This window comes from Procambarus clarkii, chromosome 81, assembly GCF_040958095.1.
Source record: "Procambarus clarkii isolate CNS0578487 chromosome 81, FALCON_Pclarkii_2.0, whole genome shotgun sequence".
NCBI lineage: Eukaryota > Metazoa > Arthropoda > Malacostraca > Decapoda > Cambaridae > Procambarus > Procambarus clarkii.
In genome coordinates this window covers 14,614,859-14,638,311 of record NC_091230.1, presented here as the reverse complement: position 1 = coordinate 14,638,311, position 23,453 = coordinate 14,614,859, and the positions used below count along the sequence as shown (strand labels likewise).

At 46.0% G+C, this 23,453-nt stretch overlaps 1 protein-coding gene across 12 annotated transcripts in view; it reads right to left on the bottom strand.

Moving 5' to 3' along the window:
* Positions 1-23,453, bottom strand: part of ATP8A (ATPase phospholipid transporting 8A1) — a 141,572-nt gene that overhangs the window by 55,864 nt on the left and 62,255 nt on the right. For all 12 annotated transcript variants that reach the window (XM_069315171.1, XM_069315170.1, XM_069315169.1 and 9 more), the window contains 6 exons: positions 11,575-11,684; positions 8,658-8,857; positions 7,479-7,633; positions 5,156-5,364; positions 1,997-2,128; positions 280-417 (listed from right to left, as the gene is read on the bottom strand). In XM_069315171.1, the coding sequence (XP_069171272.1) occupies positions 280-417; positions 1,997-2,128; positions 5,156-5,364; positions 7,479-7,633; positions 8,658-8,857; positions 11,575-11,684 (944 nt within the window). The remainder of the gene's footprint in view (positions 1-279; positions 418-1,996; positions 2,129-5,155; positions 5,365-7,478; positions 7,634-8,657; positions 8,858-11,574; positions 11,685-23,453) is intronic.

The following is a 23,453-nucleotide window of genomic DNA, read 5'->3' as shown; positions in this document are numbered from 1 at the left end:
GTACAGTGTACCTGTATCACAGGGGTGAACACTGCCATTCCCACCAGGAAAGCATCAGAAAATCAAGAGTAGCCAATACAGACCATTGCTGGGGTCAAAAAGACCGAAGCATCCCGACTTCCAATTGAACTCTCCCTAACAATGTAAACGTCAGAGCACAAAATTGAATAAGAATCAAGTGATATACTGTACTTAAAGTTTATTTTGAACTTGAATGACTATGTAATTTAATACCATATTCAACCTAACAATGTACTGCGTACTTCAACAAACACGTACCTCATCCTGAAGTTTATCTTCTATTGCTGTCGCTCCTAATAATGTAAGATTGTTTTCTATTAGCTGAGCTGCATCTTCTATTTTTCTTTCTCTGAATTGTAGTGCTGTACTTGCCTTATAATAAGTATTTTTCCATTCCTGAAAAATATTACAGGAGTAGTAAATACAGTAAAGAAATCAAACATTTCCGCTGTTCTTCGAAGGTGCCCTTCAACTTCATATTAAAAAATACTTTATCTAATTGTCTTTTATCTTCTCAAGATATTTAATATAACATGAATGCACAATAAACAGAGATCCTGCCCAATTCAAGAATTGGGAATGAGGTTTAGAGTTCCACATCAAGTTACTGTACATACAAAATAAGCAATAATTAAAACCTCTCTTTGAAGCAACCAACAGACTGAAGCACAATCAAGTAATACTTGATGACATGAGACATGAGGCCACTAATAATAGTGGCCTCGATGAGGACAAGAAGCCGGCAGCTTATCAACCTCCCCCCCCATTTGCCCTGATGATCTTCTCCAACTGTATTTTAAAACCCAGCAGAGTTTTGGTGTTTATGGCATCAGCAGGTAGGTGATTCCATGGGTTTACAACCCTATGGGTGAAAAAGCACCTCCTGTTTTCTGTCCTACATTGTGGTTTGATGAGCTTGAACCCGTTGCTCCTCGTTTGTGTTGCATCTGACCTTTTGAAGAAATTGATAGGATCCACATCCTCCAAACCATTCAGTATTTTAACCCTTAAAGGGTGCAAATTGTATATGCTACCTGTATATACAATTTGAGTAAATGTCGTTGAATGGCGCACATCGTTTATATACAATGGAGGGTGCCGCGCACAATTTAAATATCCCATGGCTACACGGGGTTCGCATCAGCTTCCTCAGGGCTCTAGTAAACAGACGCCTTTTTTTTCTTTTTTTAAATCGTAGGTAACAGTCCCGGGTGTGAGAGCCTCAGTACTGAGTGAGCAACCGAGGATGACACACGCAGCATGAGCTAACAGCACTGCTGCTCATCTTGTGACCATAGCATTGCCTAAAAATGTAAAAATATACATGTAACTGCTATTATTTAGCAATGATAGTATTACAGAAGACCCCTGACTGATAAAAATGTCCAGGATTCTGATAATAGCAGGTTGCGGTGATAATTAGCACTGTGCATAGTATGGTGGGATATTTTAGAAATGTACTATTTATGCACACTAAAGTGATACAAATTTGTGACAAGAATGAGGATTCTCAGCAAGTATTCACTTAGTTGTATTCACCTAGATGTGCTTGCGGGGGTTGAGATATGCTCTTTCGGCCTGCCTCTCAACTGTCAATCGACTGCTACTAACTACTATTTTTTTTCCCACACCACACACACCCCCAGGAAGCAACCCGTGACAGCTGACTAACTCCCTGGTACCTATTTATTGCTAGGTAACAGGAGCATCAGGGTGAAAGAGAGACTGCCCATTGTTTCTCGCCTGCGCCCGAAATCGAACCCAGGACCACAGGATCACGCGTCCAGCGTGCTGTCCGCTCAGCCACCGACCGTAGTGGCGTGTGCATTAATGCATACATGCACATTTGTATGCACGTATGTATGCTTGTATTAGAATAATGTCTTTCAGAAGACTTTTCCAAACTAAAAGTATTAAGTTACTAATTTGTTAAATAATTAAGTTTCTATTGTGAAATAATGAAATGAGTGAATACCTCATAGAACACAGGCGAGATATCTGCAACAGCATAGCACAGGGTTCGGAGACCTTCTGCTGCAAACTCTTCCAGGTGTCTGACAGTTAAATCTCGAAACTGTTGACTATCACCAAGACGTTCATAGATTACCTGTTAAGTGAATTTATGACTACAATTATACAGAGGATATTGTAATGAAATCACAATGACATGAAATATCAATGAAAATCCTTTTGAGGAAATGTAGTGACTTGAAATTGATCAGATTTGTGATCTGACTGGGGCGTAAGAGTGTGTCTGCCATTACCGTAGGTGCCTTTGTACCTTTTCCGGTTTGTTGATGTGTTCCTTAAGATATGGCCACCAAATGACCACACAGTTTGCAACCCTAGTGTGGTCGGGTTGGCGGTAAAATCCTGGTTGGGCCCTGGTTTGGGGCCTCCAGAATCTACCAGAGAACTCATTAGAGTTTAGGGTTGTCAACTTTTGTATCACCGTGGCCGAGCGGTTAAGGCAGGCGTCTGGGAATCACCAGGTTGCGAGTTCAGGTCACTCCATTGCCTCAAAATGCTTTTCATACTGAGGATATGTTATGAAACAAAATAGTGCCTTAGGCTATGTGATTTATTACCTTATTCAGCAAGGCTTCATAACTCTCAAAACTTAATATAATTCAATGCTTAAAATGGTGAGAATAATTTTAATTCACCTTTCCCTTATTATATCCCAATATTAAAGAAATGTCCTGCAGTGATAGATTCATAAACTGTTATTTTGAATGGGATGCTAAATGAAAGGCTGTTTTTAACCCTTAAGCTGTGCAATACTTACAGAGGCGATGGGAGTAACCGTCACAGAATTGTGCACATCATACATAGGCAATTGAGGGTCCTGCGCATATGTTGCTGGACTGGTCAACACCCTGGTTGACCAGTCCAGCAACATAGAGGCCTGGTTGACAACCGGGCTGCGGGGACACTAAATCACGAAATTCTCTCAAGGTAACCAAGGTAACCTGGGCAACTTGCCTGAGGATTCTTGTTTCATACTCTTGCTGTTTCCAGAATTCAACCCTTTTTTCTGGTCTGGGGAGGGAAAAGGGTGTTTCAGAGGTCTTTCTATTTCTGTTGTGGCATTCTTGAAGTCTGAATTTGTTTCCTTGCAGTTCCCTACTTTATGGTTTAATGTTCATTACTTTCAGGTGCTTCCTGTTCTTCTTCAAGTAAGTTTATCAGCCTACCTTCAGAAATGCTCCTGGGCTACCTTCAGGACTTCTGGGAGTCACCCATCCTTGGTCACCTTGGCTGTCTGCAGCCCTCAGCTCTTGCAAGCCCTACTTATCTTTTTTGGGGGCTATTCCTTCTGGAAGGGTCTATGGGTTTCCAGTTTATTTATTGAGGGGGTTATTTAATTTTTGTTTCAGTTCATACGCATCATATTGAGTGGTCTTTTGATGGAGAACTGGCCCCTCATCTCCCACGACTCCTATCTTCACTCCCCAGCAAGTTGGCAAAACCAGTTGAAAAGCTACTTGTCACCCTGAGATATCAGTTGACAGAGCCTGATGGAGTCGACGAGTCACAATAATGTGGCTGAAAATATGATGACCAAACCACACATCAGAAAATGAAGAAATGACAACATTTAGATCCATCCTGGATCATTATCACGACTTGATAATGGGCCAGGATAGACAAAAACATTGTTATTTCTTAATTTTCTGATGTGTGGTTTGGTCATCAAAGCCTGATGGGAATATGGTTTCCTGGATGGACCTAGGTCCTGGCTCAGGCAGCAATTGAGAGGGTTACTCAGAAAAATAAACATTTCATAAACTCAATATCCAATTTTCATTAACAGCTTTGGATCATTTGAATAGCTCCAGGATTAGGATGTATGTGCTAAAACCACCAGAAATTTTACAAATTATTTATAAAAATAAACAAGAAAGCGGGAACACTTAGCCTAACCTGTACAGGCATACCTCAGAATAAGAGTTTAATCAGTTCCTGGAGACGCCTCGCCTTCCGAAAACTCGCATTCCGAAGTTAATTTCCCCATAAGAAATAAAGGGAAATGAATTAATCCGTTCCTGACTACCCCAAAAACCCCACATCAAACTAAATTTTTATACCTAATTTACCTAATTCATCTAAATAAACCTACAAAACTGTGTTCCAGTTATTACTTACCTTGCTGTCGAGTGCTGTAGGCGTATGGAAGATGGTGAGGAGGGGGGAGGAGGAGAGGAGTTACTGTTTGGAAGGGGAGTCCCCTTCCATAATCACATCACATAACCCCATGCCTTGTAACACTATGGATACCACTTCTCTTTCTAAATTTTTCAAACCAGCCCCTGCTTGCCTTAAACTCTTTCTTATCTGCATCACTCGTTGCAGGGGTATTCTTTAGAAGGTCTTCGTGCAACACCCTGGCTTTCTCACAAATAATGGCCTCCGAAACACTATCACCCCTCAACTCCTTGTCGTGTATCCAAATTAATAACAACTTTTCCACTTCTTCAAGTATTTGTTGTCTTTGTGCCGTTAATGTTCTTACTCCTTTTGCCACTTTAGCACCCATAATCTTATTTTTCTTCTTAAGTATAGTGCATATTGTTGATGTGGCTTTGTTGTACTGCCTACAAAGTTCAACAACACGTGTACCGTTCTCATGCTTCCGAATGATCTCTTGTTTCTCCTCTATTGTCATCCTCACATGAGCTTTCTGGCCTTTATCCTTACCACTGGCTTTCTTGGGACCCATGGTGAGATATATAATAACAAATTGTATAGACAAATCACCAAAAATCCAACAAAACACTGAAAATCCGCGAGAAGAATTGATGTGGGGGTAGTCACTGAGCGCGAGACAATGGTAAACTGAGGGGCGGCGGGGCGGAGGGGCGACGAACGCGCTAGGTCGGCTGTACGCGTATCAACAAACTCGCATCCAAACTCGCCTCCCGAAGTAACCCTCGCCTTCTGAGACAAATTTTTGGAGTAAATACACCTCGCCTTCCGAAAACCTCGCATACAGGGACAATCGCATTCCGAGGTACCACTGTATCTATAAATAACTACTTTTCTAAGCAACACTGCTATATAATACAGAATATCTTCATCACTCCTCCCACACTCTCAAGACTAAAGGTAGTAAAGTAAAAGTCAGACTTACTGTGTCAGCGCCTTTACAGTATAATTTGATTTGTCCTTGAGGTGTCTTCACAATAACACTCATACGTTTGCGGGCAGAGGTAAACTCCAGCACATTGAGGACTTCGTATTTTTCCTTGGATCCCAAGACATCAATGATACAAAACTCAGGCGTCCGAGTCTCAAACACGAAGCCCAATTCCCGAGCACCTTCTACTAGTGCTCTCTCATCTGTCAATATCAAGAATAATTTTGTTAACAAATAATTACAATAATAATCAAAACCTGTACAGTACTTTAATTTGATAAGCTTTCTAAACAGAAGAAAAAACCTTAGATAACCGACACAAAATACTTGAATACAAAAAAATCAGACATTACAAAACCTATTTGAACACAGCAACACACCATTACAGAACAATTTCAGTTTTTAAACTTAACATATAAACTATTGACACAATTCAGATAACGAATATTATTGTAAAGAATAAATACTAAAACATATACAAGTACTGTAAAGTGATACATGATATAAATACACCAGACAATATCTATAAAAAAATAGTTTAAATAAAAAAGTGGCAAGCAAGCTAAAGAAAAATATTAACATAACTGTAGGCAAGGAGGGACCCTACACTTTAACAACTACTGTATGCTAAATATAGTTCACAAATGAGTTATATAAACTGATAGGTTCTCTTGAAATTAAGCCATGCAGCAACAAATAAGAAAACAGAAATTAAAAATTTTCAAATGTTTATGAGAAAAGTTTCAGAAAGCAGTACAGAATATATCCAAGAAAAGTTTACAATGTGATTAGTGTGGAACTATGAAACTGATAAATATTTGGAAGACTTCAACTTATTTTAGAAAACTTGTGATGAGAGATTCAAGAATAAAAGAACAGGATACAAGAATATGATTAGTACACTAAAGATTAAAAAAAAAAACAGCGTTGAATGTAATGAAATGCCATTTTCCGGGTGAGCCCCGGAGGCTCCCTGGAGCCTGTTTGTGTCTCACGTGTGTCTTTCATTGCAGCAACATTATAAAGTTTCTTGTTGCTCCTTTCACTTATTTGTCTCTCCTTCATATTTCCTATACTTGCTTATCAGTGATATGGGAGAGTTAGATTATTTATTTATGCCAAGCCTTCTAGCCACTAATACTGGGTGCACTAATTACCTCTCTCAACATTATGAATTCAGGGACATGGGGACAATGCATGAAATCCTGACTGGGCTTCAGTGGAAGCCTTAGGACCTCTAGGGGATTCAGTTGAATCCTAAGTTGCATTAGTTTTGACCATGTCATGGTGTAGTGGTCTAAGGCATATGCTTGGCAGTACTCAGTGTGCAGGCTTGAATCCTCCTCATGGCTCCTACTAATTTTCTCGTTGATTCATCACACATTATGTAATTTTTCTTTTATATTAATGTTTTCATCAAATTTTTTTTTTCAAGTTGTGGATGTAATTGGCTTCAAGAAGATCTTCCTTCAATGCATTCCACTTGCCAACCACCTGTACAGCAAGAACTTCCTTATACTGTATCTCTTCAATGATATTGGAAGTCCAGCTTCCACCCATCTTCCCCCCCCCTCCCTATCCTACCTCTTTTTAATTTAAATAGGCTTCCTTTCTACACTATCTATTCCTCTCAAGATCTTGCATGAATACTTATGTTTCTTCTCTCATTTAAGATTGTGATGCCACAATCTCTCAGCCTGTCCCCTTGGCTGACACCTCTTAATTCTGATGTCCTCTGAACTTTCTAAAATTTATATTTATGCTTCCCAAGGTGTGGGTTCCATGTTGGAGCTGCATAGTCAATGGTCGCACAGAGTCTATGGACTTGAAAGCCTCCTCCTTTAGATTCTTAAATGACATAAGATTGGGGTTATTTATGCATAGCTCTTGCCATATTTTTCTAAGTGTTCATTTATTTTTTCTCATGCATTATTGTTTTGCTTTGCTTAACCCTTTGAGTTGATTTTCAAAATTTTGGGAATCTCCAATTCCCAAGGTTTCCTCATCTCGTAGAGAGCGCCTGAATATGTTCAAGCTTTCGGTAAGTCAGCATGGGTCTCAAGAGGTCTGGTGCGAATCCTAATTTTTTATTTGGTCTGGTGTGAATTTTTTTATACCAGCAGGTAAACACTGGGCACCTACTAAGCCTAACCCATAAAAATACAGAGCTAAAACAGAAGGAGAGACCATGCCCTTTACCTTTCCATATTGACAATCATGTCAGAAAATAAGGCTCACTCATCTATCACATGGCATGAGTACATGTAAAAATGTTACTACATAAAGTAAAATGACTTGACAAGAGCATATACATTACCTGGTGATGCAGCATGGTAAATGATGGCCCTTTCTCCCCGGGCATCATCTCTATCAGGAATGACAGTATGACATACAGCCAGCATGGTGAGGAATTGCTTTGCTACAGCTGCTCCTGTGCCTCCACCCTCTACCAGAGTAACCAAGTCTTGACAACTGTAGAACAGAATTAAGTATGTCGCTCATTCTAAGAGCCATGTATGGTGACTATGACAATGTGGCAAGGGTAAGCGTACTCTTTATTTATTTAAATATGAAAGCAATTGTCACCTTGTCAGACACCTCAGTAAATAATTAAATTTCAGTCATAGCTGAATAGCCAGGATATTAGCATCATATAATTTTAAATCAATTTAAACTGGTTATGTCTCATAGCCTCTTCTCCAAGGAAACCCTTTAATGTCTAAGCTAGTTTCCATCCATGTCAGACTAAGAACATTCAAGAAATTTTAGCCACAAACTTGATCATGTTGATCACATATAGTACTTATCCACATACACAGCATGGACATAATTTATTACCTAATTGGCTAATTAAAATATTAGATGAAACCTCTCTCTAGTATGTCCCATTATCTAAAAACCCATAACAAATATAAGAGAAGTTTTATTGATGTAGGGACTCCATACTCGGAGACACAAGTCAACAGGATGGCTCTATTATTAAGGAGAGTGAAGAGTGGAATTAAATGTCACTTCCAAGCGGCACCTAGGTAGTTCATGTTGAACTTTTGCACTGAACCCACCCAGGACCAGGATAGATCATCAAGTTATGAGCAACTTCAAGTCCCAGAAGGTCAAGTAGCTTTGCAAATTGCCTTGTCCCCCTTATTAAGGAGGTAAGGGTTCAGTGGAGAACACACCTTGATCATTTCTGGGAAAACCGATCACTGAGACACACATGATTATCACACACATATACAAAATTCTTAGAAAAATTGTCGAGGTAGATTTTTTTTTTTTCAAAGATATTCCTGCATGGGCTCTAAGCTTCTGGCAAGCCCACTAAGTGTTACTTGTTTCTGTTTTACTTAGGTGGAGTATGAGTACAGTATTTATGACTGGTATGGCCACTTCAGTAAGATTTTGCTGACTTTAACTTTGTTACTTTATTCCCAAAGTAACAGGTGAGTACAATAACTGAAATCATGGCAACTACATACGAAATCAATAGTCTTACCTTCCATCATCCATGCCGTATACAGTTCCACCTATGGTGCAGCGCTTGAATTCCATGATGTTACAAGTGAGCGTTCCGGTCTTATCAGAGAGGACATACTTTATCATGCCTAACTCCTCATTTAAGTTAGATGTTCTTGCCATGGCCCAAATGTTGTTCTCCTCGTAGTACATGTTAACATCATTGTTGATAAACCCTGCCTGTTGAACACCTTCAGGTAAGTCAAAGAAACTTATATTGAGCTATGTGACTACACCAACAACAATTAATGTAGCCAATAACAAAATGTGCTCTACTTCTTAAACTAATAACAAACATAAAATAGATAAAGCTGTTTTCTAACAAAAATTCATTGCAAGAGACGTAACAAGCTACTGGCAGGCAATTTTAAAGTTTTTTCTGGGAGGGTAATTCAGTAGCTCCCAGAAGCTGCAACCTGGATGCAACCAGGCCTTTGGTAGCACACCAGATCTAAGACCCCCCACCAATGCCAACCACAAGTCAGAACAATACTCTGGCCATTCAAAAAGGAATTTGGGGATCTAGGGATTATAGATCACCACAGAATTGAACAAAGATCCACTAGAAAGCACAAACACTCCAAAACATGGATGGTGGGGGGACTGGATGAATGGATGGTGGGGGGGGGGGAATGGATGGATGGGCGCCTGACAGCTGAGTGGACGGTGCTTCGGATTCGTAATCCTGAGGTTCCGGGTTCGATCCCCGGTGGAGGTGGAGAAAAATGGGCAAAATGATTCTTTCACCCTGATGCCCTTGTTACCTAGCAGTAAATAGGTACCTGAGAGTTAGACAGCTGCTACGGGCTGTTTCCTGGAGCTGTGTAACAAAAAGGAGGCCTGGTCGAGGACTGGGCCGCGGGAACGCCAAGCTCCGATATCATCTCAAGATAACCTCACAATAAGATGGTAGGGGACTGAACGATGGGGAAAATGGATGGATGGATGGTGGGGGAACTGGATGGATGGATGGTGAGGAGAAAGGGATGGTGGGGGAACGGGATGGTGGGGGAACGGGAAGGTGGGGAAATGGGATGGTGGGGAAAGGGATGGTGAGGGGAATGGGATGGATGGATGGTGGGGGGGGGGGGGGTACCAGATAGATGGCAGGTGAGTGTGACGGGAAGGCTAGTGGGAAGGAAGGGGAATACGGGAAAGAAAATCTTTTAGAAACACCAGCCCTAGAATCATGTAAGGAAAGAACACGTGGATCACGAGTGGGTGGGCAGGTGATAGAGTGAGTGGATGGATGAATAGCAAGGCAGATGGCAAAGTGGGTGGATAGGTGGGCAGCAGTGGTCGGACAGGTGTCAGTGTGTGTGCAGGCGAACAGTAGTGAGATGGCTGGCAGAGTGGACATAGTTGACATGCAGACAGCAGAACAAGTAAAGTGGCAGATGGTAGACCAAGGAAGTAGGTGGCAGGATGGGTAGAGCGGGTGAGTAGTAGGGTGGTCAGGAGACAGTGGGTTGGCAGGTGAGTAGCAGGACGGGTGGTCAGAGTGGGTGGGTAGCAGTGGGCAGGCAGGCAGTGGCATGAGTGGAGCAGCTTGCGACTAGGACTAACATAGGAGCTGGTTACCCCCAGTCCCTTCTCAAGACCCCCCTTCCTGCACACCGGACCCTCCCTGCACCTCCATCTCCTCATCCCCCACACTGGCCCCCACAGTTGTCCCCTCCCAGCAATTAATACGGTAGCTTCCTTGATACCAGCTGATAGATTGGGAGGCAGACTTCCTGACATTAAACTTATTGTTTGCTAACTGACTGCTTGCGACTGTGAAAGCCCGATTGACTGTGAATGCCTGATTGACACTGGATGCGTGACTGACCGTAGTTGCTTAACCGGTTGCTACCACAACCATGAATGCTTGACTGACATGTTGTGACTAACTGACTGTTTAACTGGCTGCCACATAACAGAAGTAATGAAATGTGTGAAAGGAAAATGTGGAACCAGTGATGCAGATATGAAAATGTTTAAGGCGTGCAGGGGACAGTCTCCCCACCTCTCCCCCTCCTCTTCACCCTCCCCATACACCAACACTGCTCCTCGCTCCCTCCTCCCTCCTCACAGTCTCCCATACTCCAACAAGAGTCCTCAGTAAAGGTAAAGTGCAGTTAAATGTTCATTTATTTTATTTATGGTTCATATTTATATCCGATTCTTTTGTGTATGAAAAATATGAGTAGTATTCTTTATAAAATGTATATTTTAAGTTGATATTTTTGGGTGTGTGGAATGGATTAATTAAATTTACATTATTTCTAATGGGAAAATTTGTTTCTGGTTGCAAATTTTTGGTTTACGAGCCACCTCTGGGAACGGATTAAATTAAAAAACCAAGGTACCACTGTATACTGTAATAATATTTTCCCGACAATAGTGTTAAAAAATATGAGACAAAATATAACATTGCAATAATCCAGTATTTTTCTTGTTGACTTACCATCTTTACACTGTCCAATAATGGATAATATACAATACATGATAAGTTTGGGAATACAATGATTTTATAACAGAAAATTTAAGCAATGAAAAACAAGGAGGAAATGCAAGCCAAAAATCCAAGTTCAGCAAAGTTCATGAAAATACTGTCAAAATTTCACACTAATATGAAAATCACACGATAAAATCCAGCATCAATGGATGAAACTTATATTTTATAATATAGTTTTGATGCACAGTGCCACCCTTGATCAGTTGAGAAAGGACAACTCGCTCAATTATAAGTCGTGCAATATATTATATTGCACGACACGATAAGAATAACAATATATTCTTAACTGAAGAGGATACCAGAGTGAACCACTGCTGTAATGAAATATAGCTTCATCCAACCCGGCCGGCGATCAACACCTACGAGGATTACACAAACCCACACGCGACAAACTCACCTGAATAAACCTCACAACTTCTAGCGATACTTGGAGGGAGATGGGAATAAGGTTGTTGAACAGGATGATAAATGTGATGAAGTTGATGCCAAAGTTGAACACACTCAGATCTGAAATATGGCACAAAGATTAGCTAATACTATTTAAATTGAAAGAACAATAAGTATGAATGATCAATTCTGCACAAAATGCGTACAGTATTTGAAAGTGAGAGGTGCGAATAGTGCCATCTACAGTGGTAAAAGCACCACTGGAAAATAGCAACCTAAAAATAGCTGAATAGCAGAGAGGACAGAAGCTACTCACCAGTTATAGGTCAATAATTTGGGGATGGGGAATATAACCTTTTTATTGTTCTACCACAAAAAACCAGCGTTGAATGTAATGAAACGCCATTTTCTGGGCGAGACCCGGAGGCTCCCCGGAGCTTTACCGGCTGATATGCTAATGTCAGACTTTGGCATCAGTCATGTGTATGGAGTTCTAGGGCCTACCGGGGACCACGAGCCAGAACCTGGCCCCCTCAGAGAGGCAAGGGGAGCAATGGCCTATAGAAACCCCCGTGTGGTTGGAAGCATTCTATGTCTGCCATCGACCGGGTCAAGCATCCAGAAAGGTAAGCATTCCAAAACAAACCCCTATTCTGGTGAAAATTGCTACCTAAGCCGAACTAGTGGATAGAACTCTTCAACAGAAAACAAGGAAACTAGTATGACGTCATACGTCACCGCGCCGCTGTCTGCGCAGCTCCCCCCTCCCCAGGAGGGGGAAGGGGGAGCCCCAGACCTCCCACGCCGGCTATCCACCCACCAGTTCTGAGGCTGGATGTCAAAACACGCGAAAAACGCCGACCGGAGGGAGGGAGGGTTGCCGGGGAGCCTCCGGGTCTCACCCAGAAAATGGCGTTTCATTACATTCAACGCTGGTTTTCTGAGGGGAGCCCCGTCGGCTCCCCGGAGCTAACTACCCACAGAGGAAGGTCAAAGGGACAAAACCGGGAGGCGGACACCACGCACCCCCCAAGGAGGCGAGACAACTGGCAGCAAATGCCAACCCAAGGCGCCACAGCCCCGAAAATCCTGGGAACAACACGAGAACCACGAGCAGCAAGGCCCCTGCACGAACACCAAAAATCCATGCCCGAAAGACTGCAAGGCCACGTCGCCCAGATGGCAGCGAGAGCAGCGAAGCCACGAACGCCACAGGCATGAGGGAAGAACACAGGCAGCTTAGCCGCAAGAACACGGCTGACCACCTGGGACACCATCACCCGCGAACCGGGAAGAACAGAACCGGATCAACGCAAAACGCGCTCCGGACCCAAACGCCGTGGCACGCAAACAACAGCGGAGGGCCGCCACTGAACACACAAACGACACCCCCGGCCCGACCAACGAAGCACCAACAAACCCTGGACCCCTCCAGAATGCAGCAGCCCCACCCCGCGCCAGAAAAGATGGAGACTGCTGCCATCAAACAACCAAAGCGCTAAAACCGAAGGAGCAAGAAAACTCAGCGAACCGACCCCCAGAGGCAAAGGCCCAAAGGAAAGAGCCGACGAAAAAACACACCGGAACCGAAGGGGCACTACCAACCGAGGAGAAGACAGAGCACGCTGACCAGAGACCAGGATGGTGCAAGCGGCGCACGAACAGGCCGGAGGTGAAACGACGCACAAGACAGCTGACTAACGGTGCAGAAGCAACACCAAGACCGAAAGCAAGCTGAAGCGGCTCCGCCTGCGCCGCACGAAAAGAGGCGACAGTATGTGGCAAGACGACGGCCCCCAACCCCCACTAGAAAACCAAGCCGAGAGTAAACCAAGCCAACAAGAGTAACCACCTAAGAAGGGACAGGAAAAGGAAGGACCGCCAAAATACCCCATACTGCCGCCAAGAGAAGCACGCAGGTGGGACACCTACCACGAAGCCACCCGACCACCAATCGGAGGCAAGACCACAAGGCAGAACATAAGCAGCCCTGACAAGGCCCCCCCGAGCCCAGGAAAAAGGCGGAGCCGCGAGAAGATCTCGGGCGCGACCACCGAAACCCAGGCGGCACAAGGAGATGGAACGTCTGCCGAACAGAAAAAACTCCCCAAAGCATGCAAGCCCGCCAGGAGTTCAGAAACGACGGGTCCGACGCGAGACATCGCAAGAACCCCCCCCCCCCAAAAAAAAAAAAAAAAAAACGGCAGGGCAGGAAAACCAAAGAAGGCGGAAGGGTCGCCGCCAGAACAGGACCCGAACCAAGGGGCACAAACAACTGCAATAGACCGAGACAAATAAGCACATCACAGGACACAGGCTGACCAACGCCTAAGAAGACACGCAGAACATCCCTGCTGCAGAGGAGGCAGGAAGAAAGAGCAGAAGCACAAAAAACCCCAGGAGAACAACCAGGGGTGGACAATCAGGCAGGGACAAAAACCGCACGCAATCCCCAGGCACAAAACGGCAGCAAAGTGCCACTCCACAACCGGACACAGGAACAAGGACACGCCACCGTGAAACACGGTACCAATGCACACGTGCAGCAGCAGCAACTTGTAAAGAGCAACTCCCCTCTGCAAAGGCAGAGAACGGAGCAGGCAGACCCCAGACAGGGCCAACGGAGACACTACAAAAACCTTGCAGGCCCAGAAACCTGCACCAGGCGACCGACGGCGGAGAAACCCCGCTCGATACCTGCTGGATGAGGTACTGGGAGCTCTTTTACACCTGAAGCCCGGTCCAAGGCTAGGCCAGACCGGCCAGAGGATGGCCCACCAGGCAGCTGCTAGGAGCAGTCTACCGGCCCACATACCCCCACAACCAGGACGGGCCGGAACTGCCATACGAAAACAGGCCAGTGCGCCCCGGAAATCCACGGACGAACCAGCAAGAAGGCTTATGCTCGCAAGTAGGTCGTGTAACAAGCACAGACCACTGATGGTAATACAGTGTCCCCCAAAAGTGCCAATAGCACCACTGCACTCCACTGGTACTATCCCGCAAGTTCCACCAGATAGGCGGGACCCAAGAGCCAGAGCTCAAATCCTGCAAGCACAGCCAGGAGCCTCACCAGGTGAGTACAGAACCAACCCTACAACCCCCACACCTCACAACATTAAAAAGGGAGGGTCCCCTGAATGACACCAGCATGGGTTGGACATGCACATGAGGGGGGACAGGAAGGGGTGATAAGGGACAGTCACTGGTGTGCGAACGGTCTCAGTCGTACAAAATATACCTAAATAAAGACAGGTATAGAAACACCGCCGCATCCAGCGCCCGGCCAAAAGACGCCAGACTGCAGTAACTCACCTGGCGAATGGTGGCACGAACTTGACACGACTCAACCGTGCCCAGAAGAACTTGAGAGCACCGCCAGGTGAAGACGCCAGAGCCGGACCCTGCCGGACCCGCAGGAGAACAGGGAGAGGCGAAGGAGGCGGTCCACACCCATGACAGGGAAAACCGCGGTGTCCTCCCCACAACAGGGAACCAGGACACCCCCGGCGCGAAGGGGCACATACCGCAGCCAGGGAGAAGAACGAGAGGCGAAGCACTGTAGCAAAAAAGGGCGCAAAACCCCAGCACTGAAACACCGCCCAGACCAAAACAAACTCCACGGCGCATGCGCATAACACGCTGGCCGAACCGCACACCCTCCCTGCGGGAAGGCGCCAGCCAGGACTACTGCACGAGAAAAAGAAGCCAAAAGAGGAAGCAGGAACAAGAAAACCGGCCAAAGAAGCAAAGAGCCCAAAAAGGAATCCAACCGGGCGACAAGCAGCCCAACCGGGCGACAAGCAGCCCAACCGGGCGACAAGCAGCCCAACCGGGCGACAAGCAGCCCAACCGGGCGACAAGCAGCCCAACCGGGCGACAAGCAGCCCAAACGGGCGACAAGCAGCCCAACCGGGCGACAAGCAGCCCAACCGGGCGACAAGCAGCCCAACCGGGCGACAAGCAGCCCAACCGGGCGACAAGCAGCCCAACCGGGCGACAAGCAGCCCAACCGGGCGACAAGCAGCCCAACCGGGCGACAAGCAGCCCAACCGGGCGACAAGCAGCCCAACCGGGCGACAAGCAGCCCAACCGGGCGACAAGCAGCCCAACCGGGCGACAAGCAGCCCAACCGGGCGACAAGCAGCCCAACCGGGCGACAAGCAGCCCAACAGGGCGACAAGTAGCCCAACAGGGCGACAAGTAGCCCAACAGGGCGACAAGTAGCCCAACAGGGCGACAAGTAGCCCAACAGGGCGACAAGTAGCCCAACAGGGCGACAAGTACGAGGAGCCGACAGACGTTCCAATAATGCGGGAAGTAGCGAAAAACCTTCCCGTACCCTCGAGAACACAGAAGCCAACACTAGTCCCGAAGGCACACGAAGGCGCAGGCGCACCCGAGATCAGAAGTCACGCAGAACCCCACCGAACGGGGAAACATGACAAAAACACCGTCCCAAAAAGGGGGGGAGAGGAAACATCCACCCACAGGACGGAACCAACCGACTCAAAGGCCAAGGAACCGAGCCCGGGGAGGGGCCGACGTCCAACAGCACGTACGGCGAGTGGGGAGGAAAGACCCCACTGCGCGTAACCACAAGCCCCGCCTAGAGGGGGATAAAAACCCCCACGGGGTCTAACGGGGCCAAGGCCCCCCCAAGTCAGCCCCTCCCCAGCCCCGGGAACCTACACGACAGGCCCCGGGGCCGAGCCGTGCCCCCAAAGCCCCGGCCGTACCAGAAAACCGGGGCAGCCGTGAAAACACTAAGGAAGGGAGCCCACTGGCAGACTCATACAACACGGCTGGAGGAACAGGCCCAAATGCCCCCGTCACTACCCCGGAAGGGGAATTCCCCGAGACTGCCCGAGTCTCAACACCACCAAAAACCCCGCCCCGAACCTACAGACCGTAAGGAACCGGATGCAGGCAGGGTGAACCAGGGGAAAAGACAAGGGGGCGTGGATGGAACCGAAGCAGCCAACACCCCCAAGTCCCAAAACGAACTACAACGGGGCAGCCCCGGGGCTCCCGGGGAGGAAACCACGAGAACGTTGCCACCACCAAGGCTCAAGTGCAACGCCCCTGCTGCCCACACCCGCTGTGTAAGCACAACTGGGTAACCGAGCCACAACGAGCAACCAAACTCGCAGGACTCCGGGTCGAAGGTGTCACCGACCCCACAGGCAGCAGACGGAGGCAAAACAGAGAGTCACCCAGAGACAAAAGGTGAGAGCAACCCTCAAACTCACTGGAAGCGAGGGGGGGGCTCCGGGGTCACATCCATCGGACCCGCGCGCCCCCAGGGGTTTCCCAGGGTCCCGAGCGTTTACTTTAAGAGGACTCGCGCTCAGGTAGTCCCAGGCAGGGTACTGCTAACCGGCACCCAAAGCTACCAAACAACTTTCTAAGAGCTGAACCCCCGGGACGTGTACACTCACGGGGACCTAGCAGGGGGCACCACCAGAAAATACTCAGAACACAAGGGACACAAGGGGCAAGAACGAAGGCAGACCCCCCCACCAGGTAAATAAACAAAAGAAAAAGAAAACCCCGCAAGAGGACAGCGTACCCAAGCGGAACAGAGCCGGCCGCTATGATTGGTAAAGACAAGCTGCACAGTACCCCGCGCCCCACCAGTGCAAACACTGCCCCTTACTCTAAGGCGAACAAGGGAGACAGAACCCCCGAGCACACAAAGAGCGGCCGAAAACCAAGCAGTAAACAGCCTAGCAGGGGCAGGTCCCAAGGAACTTGTGGAAGGTGGCCCCAAGCCCCAAGGGCAGTACTTACAGGGCACCTAGGGAAGGGAACCCTAGGCGCATGCAGCCCGAGTACTGAAGAATCACTCCCGGCTCACGCACCACCTAGAAAACAGACACCACACTCTAGGTACAGTGCTGAAACAACCACTGGAGCCGGAGCACATAACCATTGCCTATAGCATCAGCCGAAGAACTAGTGGGTGGATAGCCGGCGTGGGAGGTCTGGGGCTCCCCCTTCCCCCTCCTGGGGAGGGGGGAGCTGCGCAGACAGCGGCGCGGTGACGTATGACGTCATACTAGTTTCCTTGTTTTCTGTTGAAGAGTTCTATCCACTAGTTCGGCTTAGGTAGCAATTTTCACCAGAATAGGGGTTTGTTTTGGAATGCTTACCTTTCTGGATGCTTGACCCGGTCGATGGCAGACATAGAATGCTTCCAACCACACGGGGGTTTCTATAGGCCATTGCTCCCCTTGCCTCTCTGAGGGGGCCAGGTTCTGGCTCGTGGTCCCCGGTAGGCCCTAGAACTCCATACACATGACTGATGCCAAAGTCTGACATTAGCATATCAGCCGGTAAAGCTCCGGGGAGCCGACGGGGCTCCCCTCAGAAATTGGCTAAAAATACATGATGTGCAGTTTCTAAGATAGACAAGACATAAGGGAGAGAAAGAGAGAAAATATGATGGATAAACAAGAGATAACTATAGGGAGTGATGAAGGGAAAGCAGGGATGTAATGTGGTGAGTCTTGCCGAGTAGGGTCTCATTCTTTGGTCTCTTTGCAATCTCATCGTCACTCTCACTGTCTCGCTGTCTGTTATTATTTCTCCGTTTCTTTTTGTTCACTACTAATTCAAACGGTCGATTATCATCTTGTCTGTCCTCCTCACTGCCACTTGGGCATACCGCCTCAGCCATTTCTTCGACGTTGTCAATAATCGAGAACAAATGCACAATATCCTGTATCACCACGTGCAAAAAACGAAGAGTGTGGGGCAATCCTCCACCTCCCACCAATCAGCGGACGCCAAGAGCGCCAACCTAGCGACCGCACACAACCGTGGTCTGGATACAACTCGGCAAGACTCAAGACAAGACAAGAAGGAAGAGGCTGTTGTTCCCTACAACATGCCAATTGAATTTCCACCAAAAGCTAGAGTGGACGGTACGTTTGGCTAAACAATGTTTGGAATACGAACCACTTTTCAAGGAGGGTCTTCACCGGCCCTACATAACAGTTGGGACTGAACAGGCCGTGGAACGCCTCACGACGGTTGGATTTGAGAATGTAGTGATGGTTCCTCCAGAAGAAGGTATGTTGCACACAAAGATCATAGTTTTCAAGTTTCCAACTTATTTGGATCCTGACTGTCTTCTTCTTAACACTTTCGCTCGGGGATGACGCAGCATTGCGTCATCCGTTTACTGGCGGTAATGCCGGGGATGACGCAGCATTGCGTCATCCACTTTAAAAATTCGCCAAAAATCAGGTTTGTATCCGATTTTTTGGGGACTGGTTTTAAAATGTGCGCCGATGTCTTCCCATTTCCTTTGTTGAGCCTCGTGGCCCTCAGGCGGCTTGGCACACGCCGTGGGCCCATTGTCTTTGCTCCACTGTTGTGACCAATGTCGTCTCCCCTCGCATCTCAAACGTGTGAACATTTCGGCTATTTTCCGTGGCTATATTTCTTACTGCGGCTTTAGAAACTATCTACGCTTACTCCACGATGGATAGTAATCATGAACAAGGCCCTTCCAGGAAGAAAATTGCGAAAGAAAGGCTTGAAAAGGGTGGGAATTGGGAGTGTAGTAGGAAGGCCTCTGAGCGCTCACTCACGGCTAACGCGTGGCCCGTCTTCAACTCGTCGGCGGTTGGAGCGTGACCAGGTGTTTTTTTTTATATGCTAATGTTCCTCTAGAGAATTTTATTACGAACCCATTGAGACCAAAATGAAAGACCTAGGACAAAAATTGAGGTGACCAGAGTGAAAATAGTGAAAACATTTTATCCCGTTTGCGCGCTCCCGGGTAACTCGTTCGCACTTTCTCTGTTTGCTGCGGGTAATTAGCCGGGCTTTTGGAGTTTATATGCATTTAGTGCTGTAGAGAATTTTATTGCGAACACAATGATACCAAATTTATTCTCGTAGAAGGAGAATTGAGGTGACAAAGTTGAAGAGAGTATACACTTTTCGGAATTAACGCGCGCTTCCGTGACACGCTGGGGCCCATATCGCCCTGTCGAGGGGTGGCGCGCGGGGTGAGCGAAAGTGTTAACAATGATAATGTTGTCTGGGCCAAGAGGAACAGTGTTCGTGGTGACAAACGAAGCCAGGTTGTTGCCTTGGTAAAGGGTGAGGCGCCGGAGAAAATTTTTGTGCAAGGACTAGGCTATAGGAACGTTGCAAAATACGTTGAGGAGCCTATACTGTGCATGAAGTGTTCACGTTGGGGACATATGGCATGGAAATGCCAGTTTGACCCCAGGTGTCGGTATTGTGGGAAAAATCACGACTCGCGAGAGTGTAGAGTCAAGATTGAAAGAAGTGAAAAGATTATCCCATTTTGTTGCAACTGTCGAGGCAGCCACAATGCTGGTTCCTCTCTATGCCCCATGAAGCCTCATCTGAAAGAGACTAGAACGGGTCCTACAAGCAGGATAGATGTATCCTCGCAGCAAGGAAAAATTGTGCAAGAGGAACATGGAGGAAACAGTTGGAAGCCAACGGCAGCCCCTATGATCAATGTGTGGGAAAAAGGGACGGAGAAAGTAAAGGCGAGCTTAGGGAAAGTACATCATGCAGTGGAAAAACTGAAACCTTGTGACGACAAGGTTCAGGACAATATGGTCACCTCTGAGGTTGGTAATCAAATTTTGGAGTATCTAAAAAAACTAGATAAGAGGATTGAGGCATTGGAAAAATTGGCTATGGAAGGTGGACGGGGTAAAGATGGTGGTGAAACAGGACGTGTAATTGAAAGTAAAACGAGACGTGAAATGGAAAGTGAAACGTGCGTAGAAGAAAGTAATGATGTGCATGAGGTAACGATGATAGAGGATAGTCAGGAGAATACACTTTCTAGTAGTGTTAGCGGTGTTCAACCTCCTGTTGTGACAAATGGTGAAAGAACGGTTAAAGTAAAACGGGTTACAGAAATAACAAAGAAAATAGATATGAAAAATATTACCTTCGATGTTAGTAGTAGTTGTGAAGGTGAGGAGAAAGAAAAAATGTTACGGTGTTGGAAGGAAGTTTCTAAGGTACTCTTGTATCTCATGGAATGTGACGGACAGGGCAAAGGTAGTTTTATTATTAATCATGGATGAAAGTAAATTGAGAATATTATCTTGGAACATTAATGGATTAAAAACTAGAGCAGTGGATGTACACTATTATACTCTTAGAGAGGATATTGACATAGTAGCACTCCAGGAAACTGGGGATAGGGATGGTAGCATACTGAGGCTAAATGGCTATAGAGGCTTTCACTTATATGCTGATGGAGGAACTAGGGGGGTCTCATGTTATGTCAAAAGTACCATACCTGCCGAGATAACTGGAATTCCTCAGAGATATAGAGGTATTGAAAGTATTAGCTTGCGGATACAATTAAAGGACCGAGAGTTAAATTTCATTAATCTATACATCTCTGATAGCTCCCTTGATTTACGATACTTGCCAGATTCCTTCTTTTCTGAAGATACACTTGTGGTAGGGGATTTTAATGCCAGACATCCAGCTTTAGGATCAAGGGGTAAAGCAAATAGGAATGGTTGCAGATGGTACCAGTTTTTGCAGGAACATGAAGATGTTCAACTGCTGGGCGAGCCCTCTCCTACTCATTTGAGGGGAGGGAGATTAGATTATGCTTGTTTAATAAATGCTGAGGGCATAGAGGGGAATTGTCTTACTGTGGATGAAATGCTAAGTGATCATTTTGCATTACAAATACAGCTTAAACTAGATAAAAAGCATGCCTGCCTTCAGAGGAAAAGGTTAAAGTTTAATGAGGGAGAATTAAGGGGTCTTGTCGGCCATATTAAGTCTTGGTATGATACTTATAAGCCGGTTTCGGCAGAAGCATTTTATGAAGATTTAATTAAGGAGGTAGATGTATTTAATGCAACATTGAACCGGAAACCATCTAGTATAAAAAGGCATCCCCCCAGAAAAGAAAATTATACACATGACAAGATGCTTAAGGGGTGGACATTAACAATGAGGAGAGCTCACAGGGATTGGAATAGGAATGGTAGGACTGAGGAAGGGAAGAATGCTTTACTGGCAGTTGCTAGGCTGTGTGGGGAGAAGAGAAAGGAAATTAGGAGCAAGTATTGGCAGGAATTTGCAGAGAAAGTTGGGAGTAACAGAAACTTGAAGGAAATCTGGCAAGACGTAAATAAAATAAGGGGTAAAAAGCACAATTTTGTTGCACATCCAGACCCGCAAGGAATTGCAAATGAGCTAGTAAATAAATGGGCGGAAGCTGCCAAACTTAGTTCATTACCCGCTGTAACGAGAGAGTCATTAGATTCTTGGAAAGATCTAAGAAAGGATTTTATACTTATAGCAGGTAACAGTGGTGATGTCACTTGCACAGGTATTACCAGAGAAGAACTAATAACGGCGATTAAAGTTGGGAAATCTACCGCACCTGGGGAGGATGGAGTAACTTATGAAATACTTAATGAACTTGCCACTATGACGAAAAGCCCACTTTTAGACCTCTTTAATATTAGTTATAAAGAGGGCAGTATTCCCAGTAAATGGAAAAAAGCTATGATCATCCCTATCCCTAAAGCCAATGGAGAGTATAGACCTGTGTCTTTAACCTCGTGTTTTTGTAAAATGATGGAGAGGATCATTTTAAATAGACTTTTATATATAATAGGTGATCAGCTGTCTAGTAATTTGTTCGGGTTCCTCAAAGGAAAAAGTACCTCTGATTGTATTATTAAATGTCTAGCTAATGAAAATGATTATTATAGAATTTTCATTGATTTACAAGGAGCTTTTGATAAAGCCAACAAAGAGGTTATTTTATATGAATTAGCTAGTCTTGGTGTTAAAGGGAAATTATTGCGCTGGATAGGGGATTATCTTTACGAAAGGAAGGCTCAGGTGTGGTATCAAGGTTGTATGTCAGGTGTGAGGTCTTTTGAACTCGGCACACCTCAGGGAGGAGTGTTGAGTCCCACCCTGTTCACTTTCGCTCGGGGATGACGCAGCATTGCGTCATCCGTTTACTGGCGGTAATGCCGGGGATGACGCAGCATTGCGTCATCCACTTTAAAAATTCGCCAAAAAGCAGGTTTTTATCCGATTTTTTTGGGACTGGTTTTAAAATGTGCGCCGATGTCTTCCCATTTTCTTTGTTGAGCCTCGTGGCCCTCAGGCGGCTTGGCACATGCCGTGGGCCCATTGTCTTTGCTCCACTGTTGTGACCAATGTCGCCTCCCCTCGCATCTCAAACGTGTGAACATTTCGGCTATTTCCCGTGGCTATATTTCTTACTGCGGCTTTAAAAACTATGTACGCTTACTCCACGATGGATAGTAAACATGAACAAGGCCCTTCCAGGAAGAAAATTGCGAAAGAAAGGCTTGAAAAGGGGTGGGAATCTGGAGTGTAGCTGGAAGGCCTCTGAGCACTCACTCACGGCTAATGCGTGGCCCGTCTTCAACTCGTCGGCGGTTGGAGCGTGACCAGGTTTTTTTTTTTATATGCTAATGTTCCTCTAGAGAATTCTATTGCGAACCCATTGAGACCAAAATGAAAGACCTAGGACAAAAATTGAGGTGACCAGAGTGAAAATAGTGAAAACATTTTATCCCGTTTGCGCGCTCCCGGGTAACTCGTTCGCACTTTCTCTGTTTGCTGCGGGTAATTAGCCGGGCTTTTGGAGTTTATATGCATTTAGTGCTGTAGAGAATTTTATTGCGAACACAATGATACCACATTTAATCTCGTAGAAGGAGAATTGAGGTGACAAAGTTGAAAAGAGTATACACTTTTCGGAATTAACGCGCGCTTCCGTGACAAGCTGGGGCCCATATCGCCCTGTCGAGGGGTGGCGCGCGGGGTGAGCGAAAGTGTTAATGTACTAATGAATAAGATAGCATC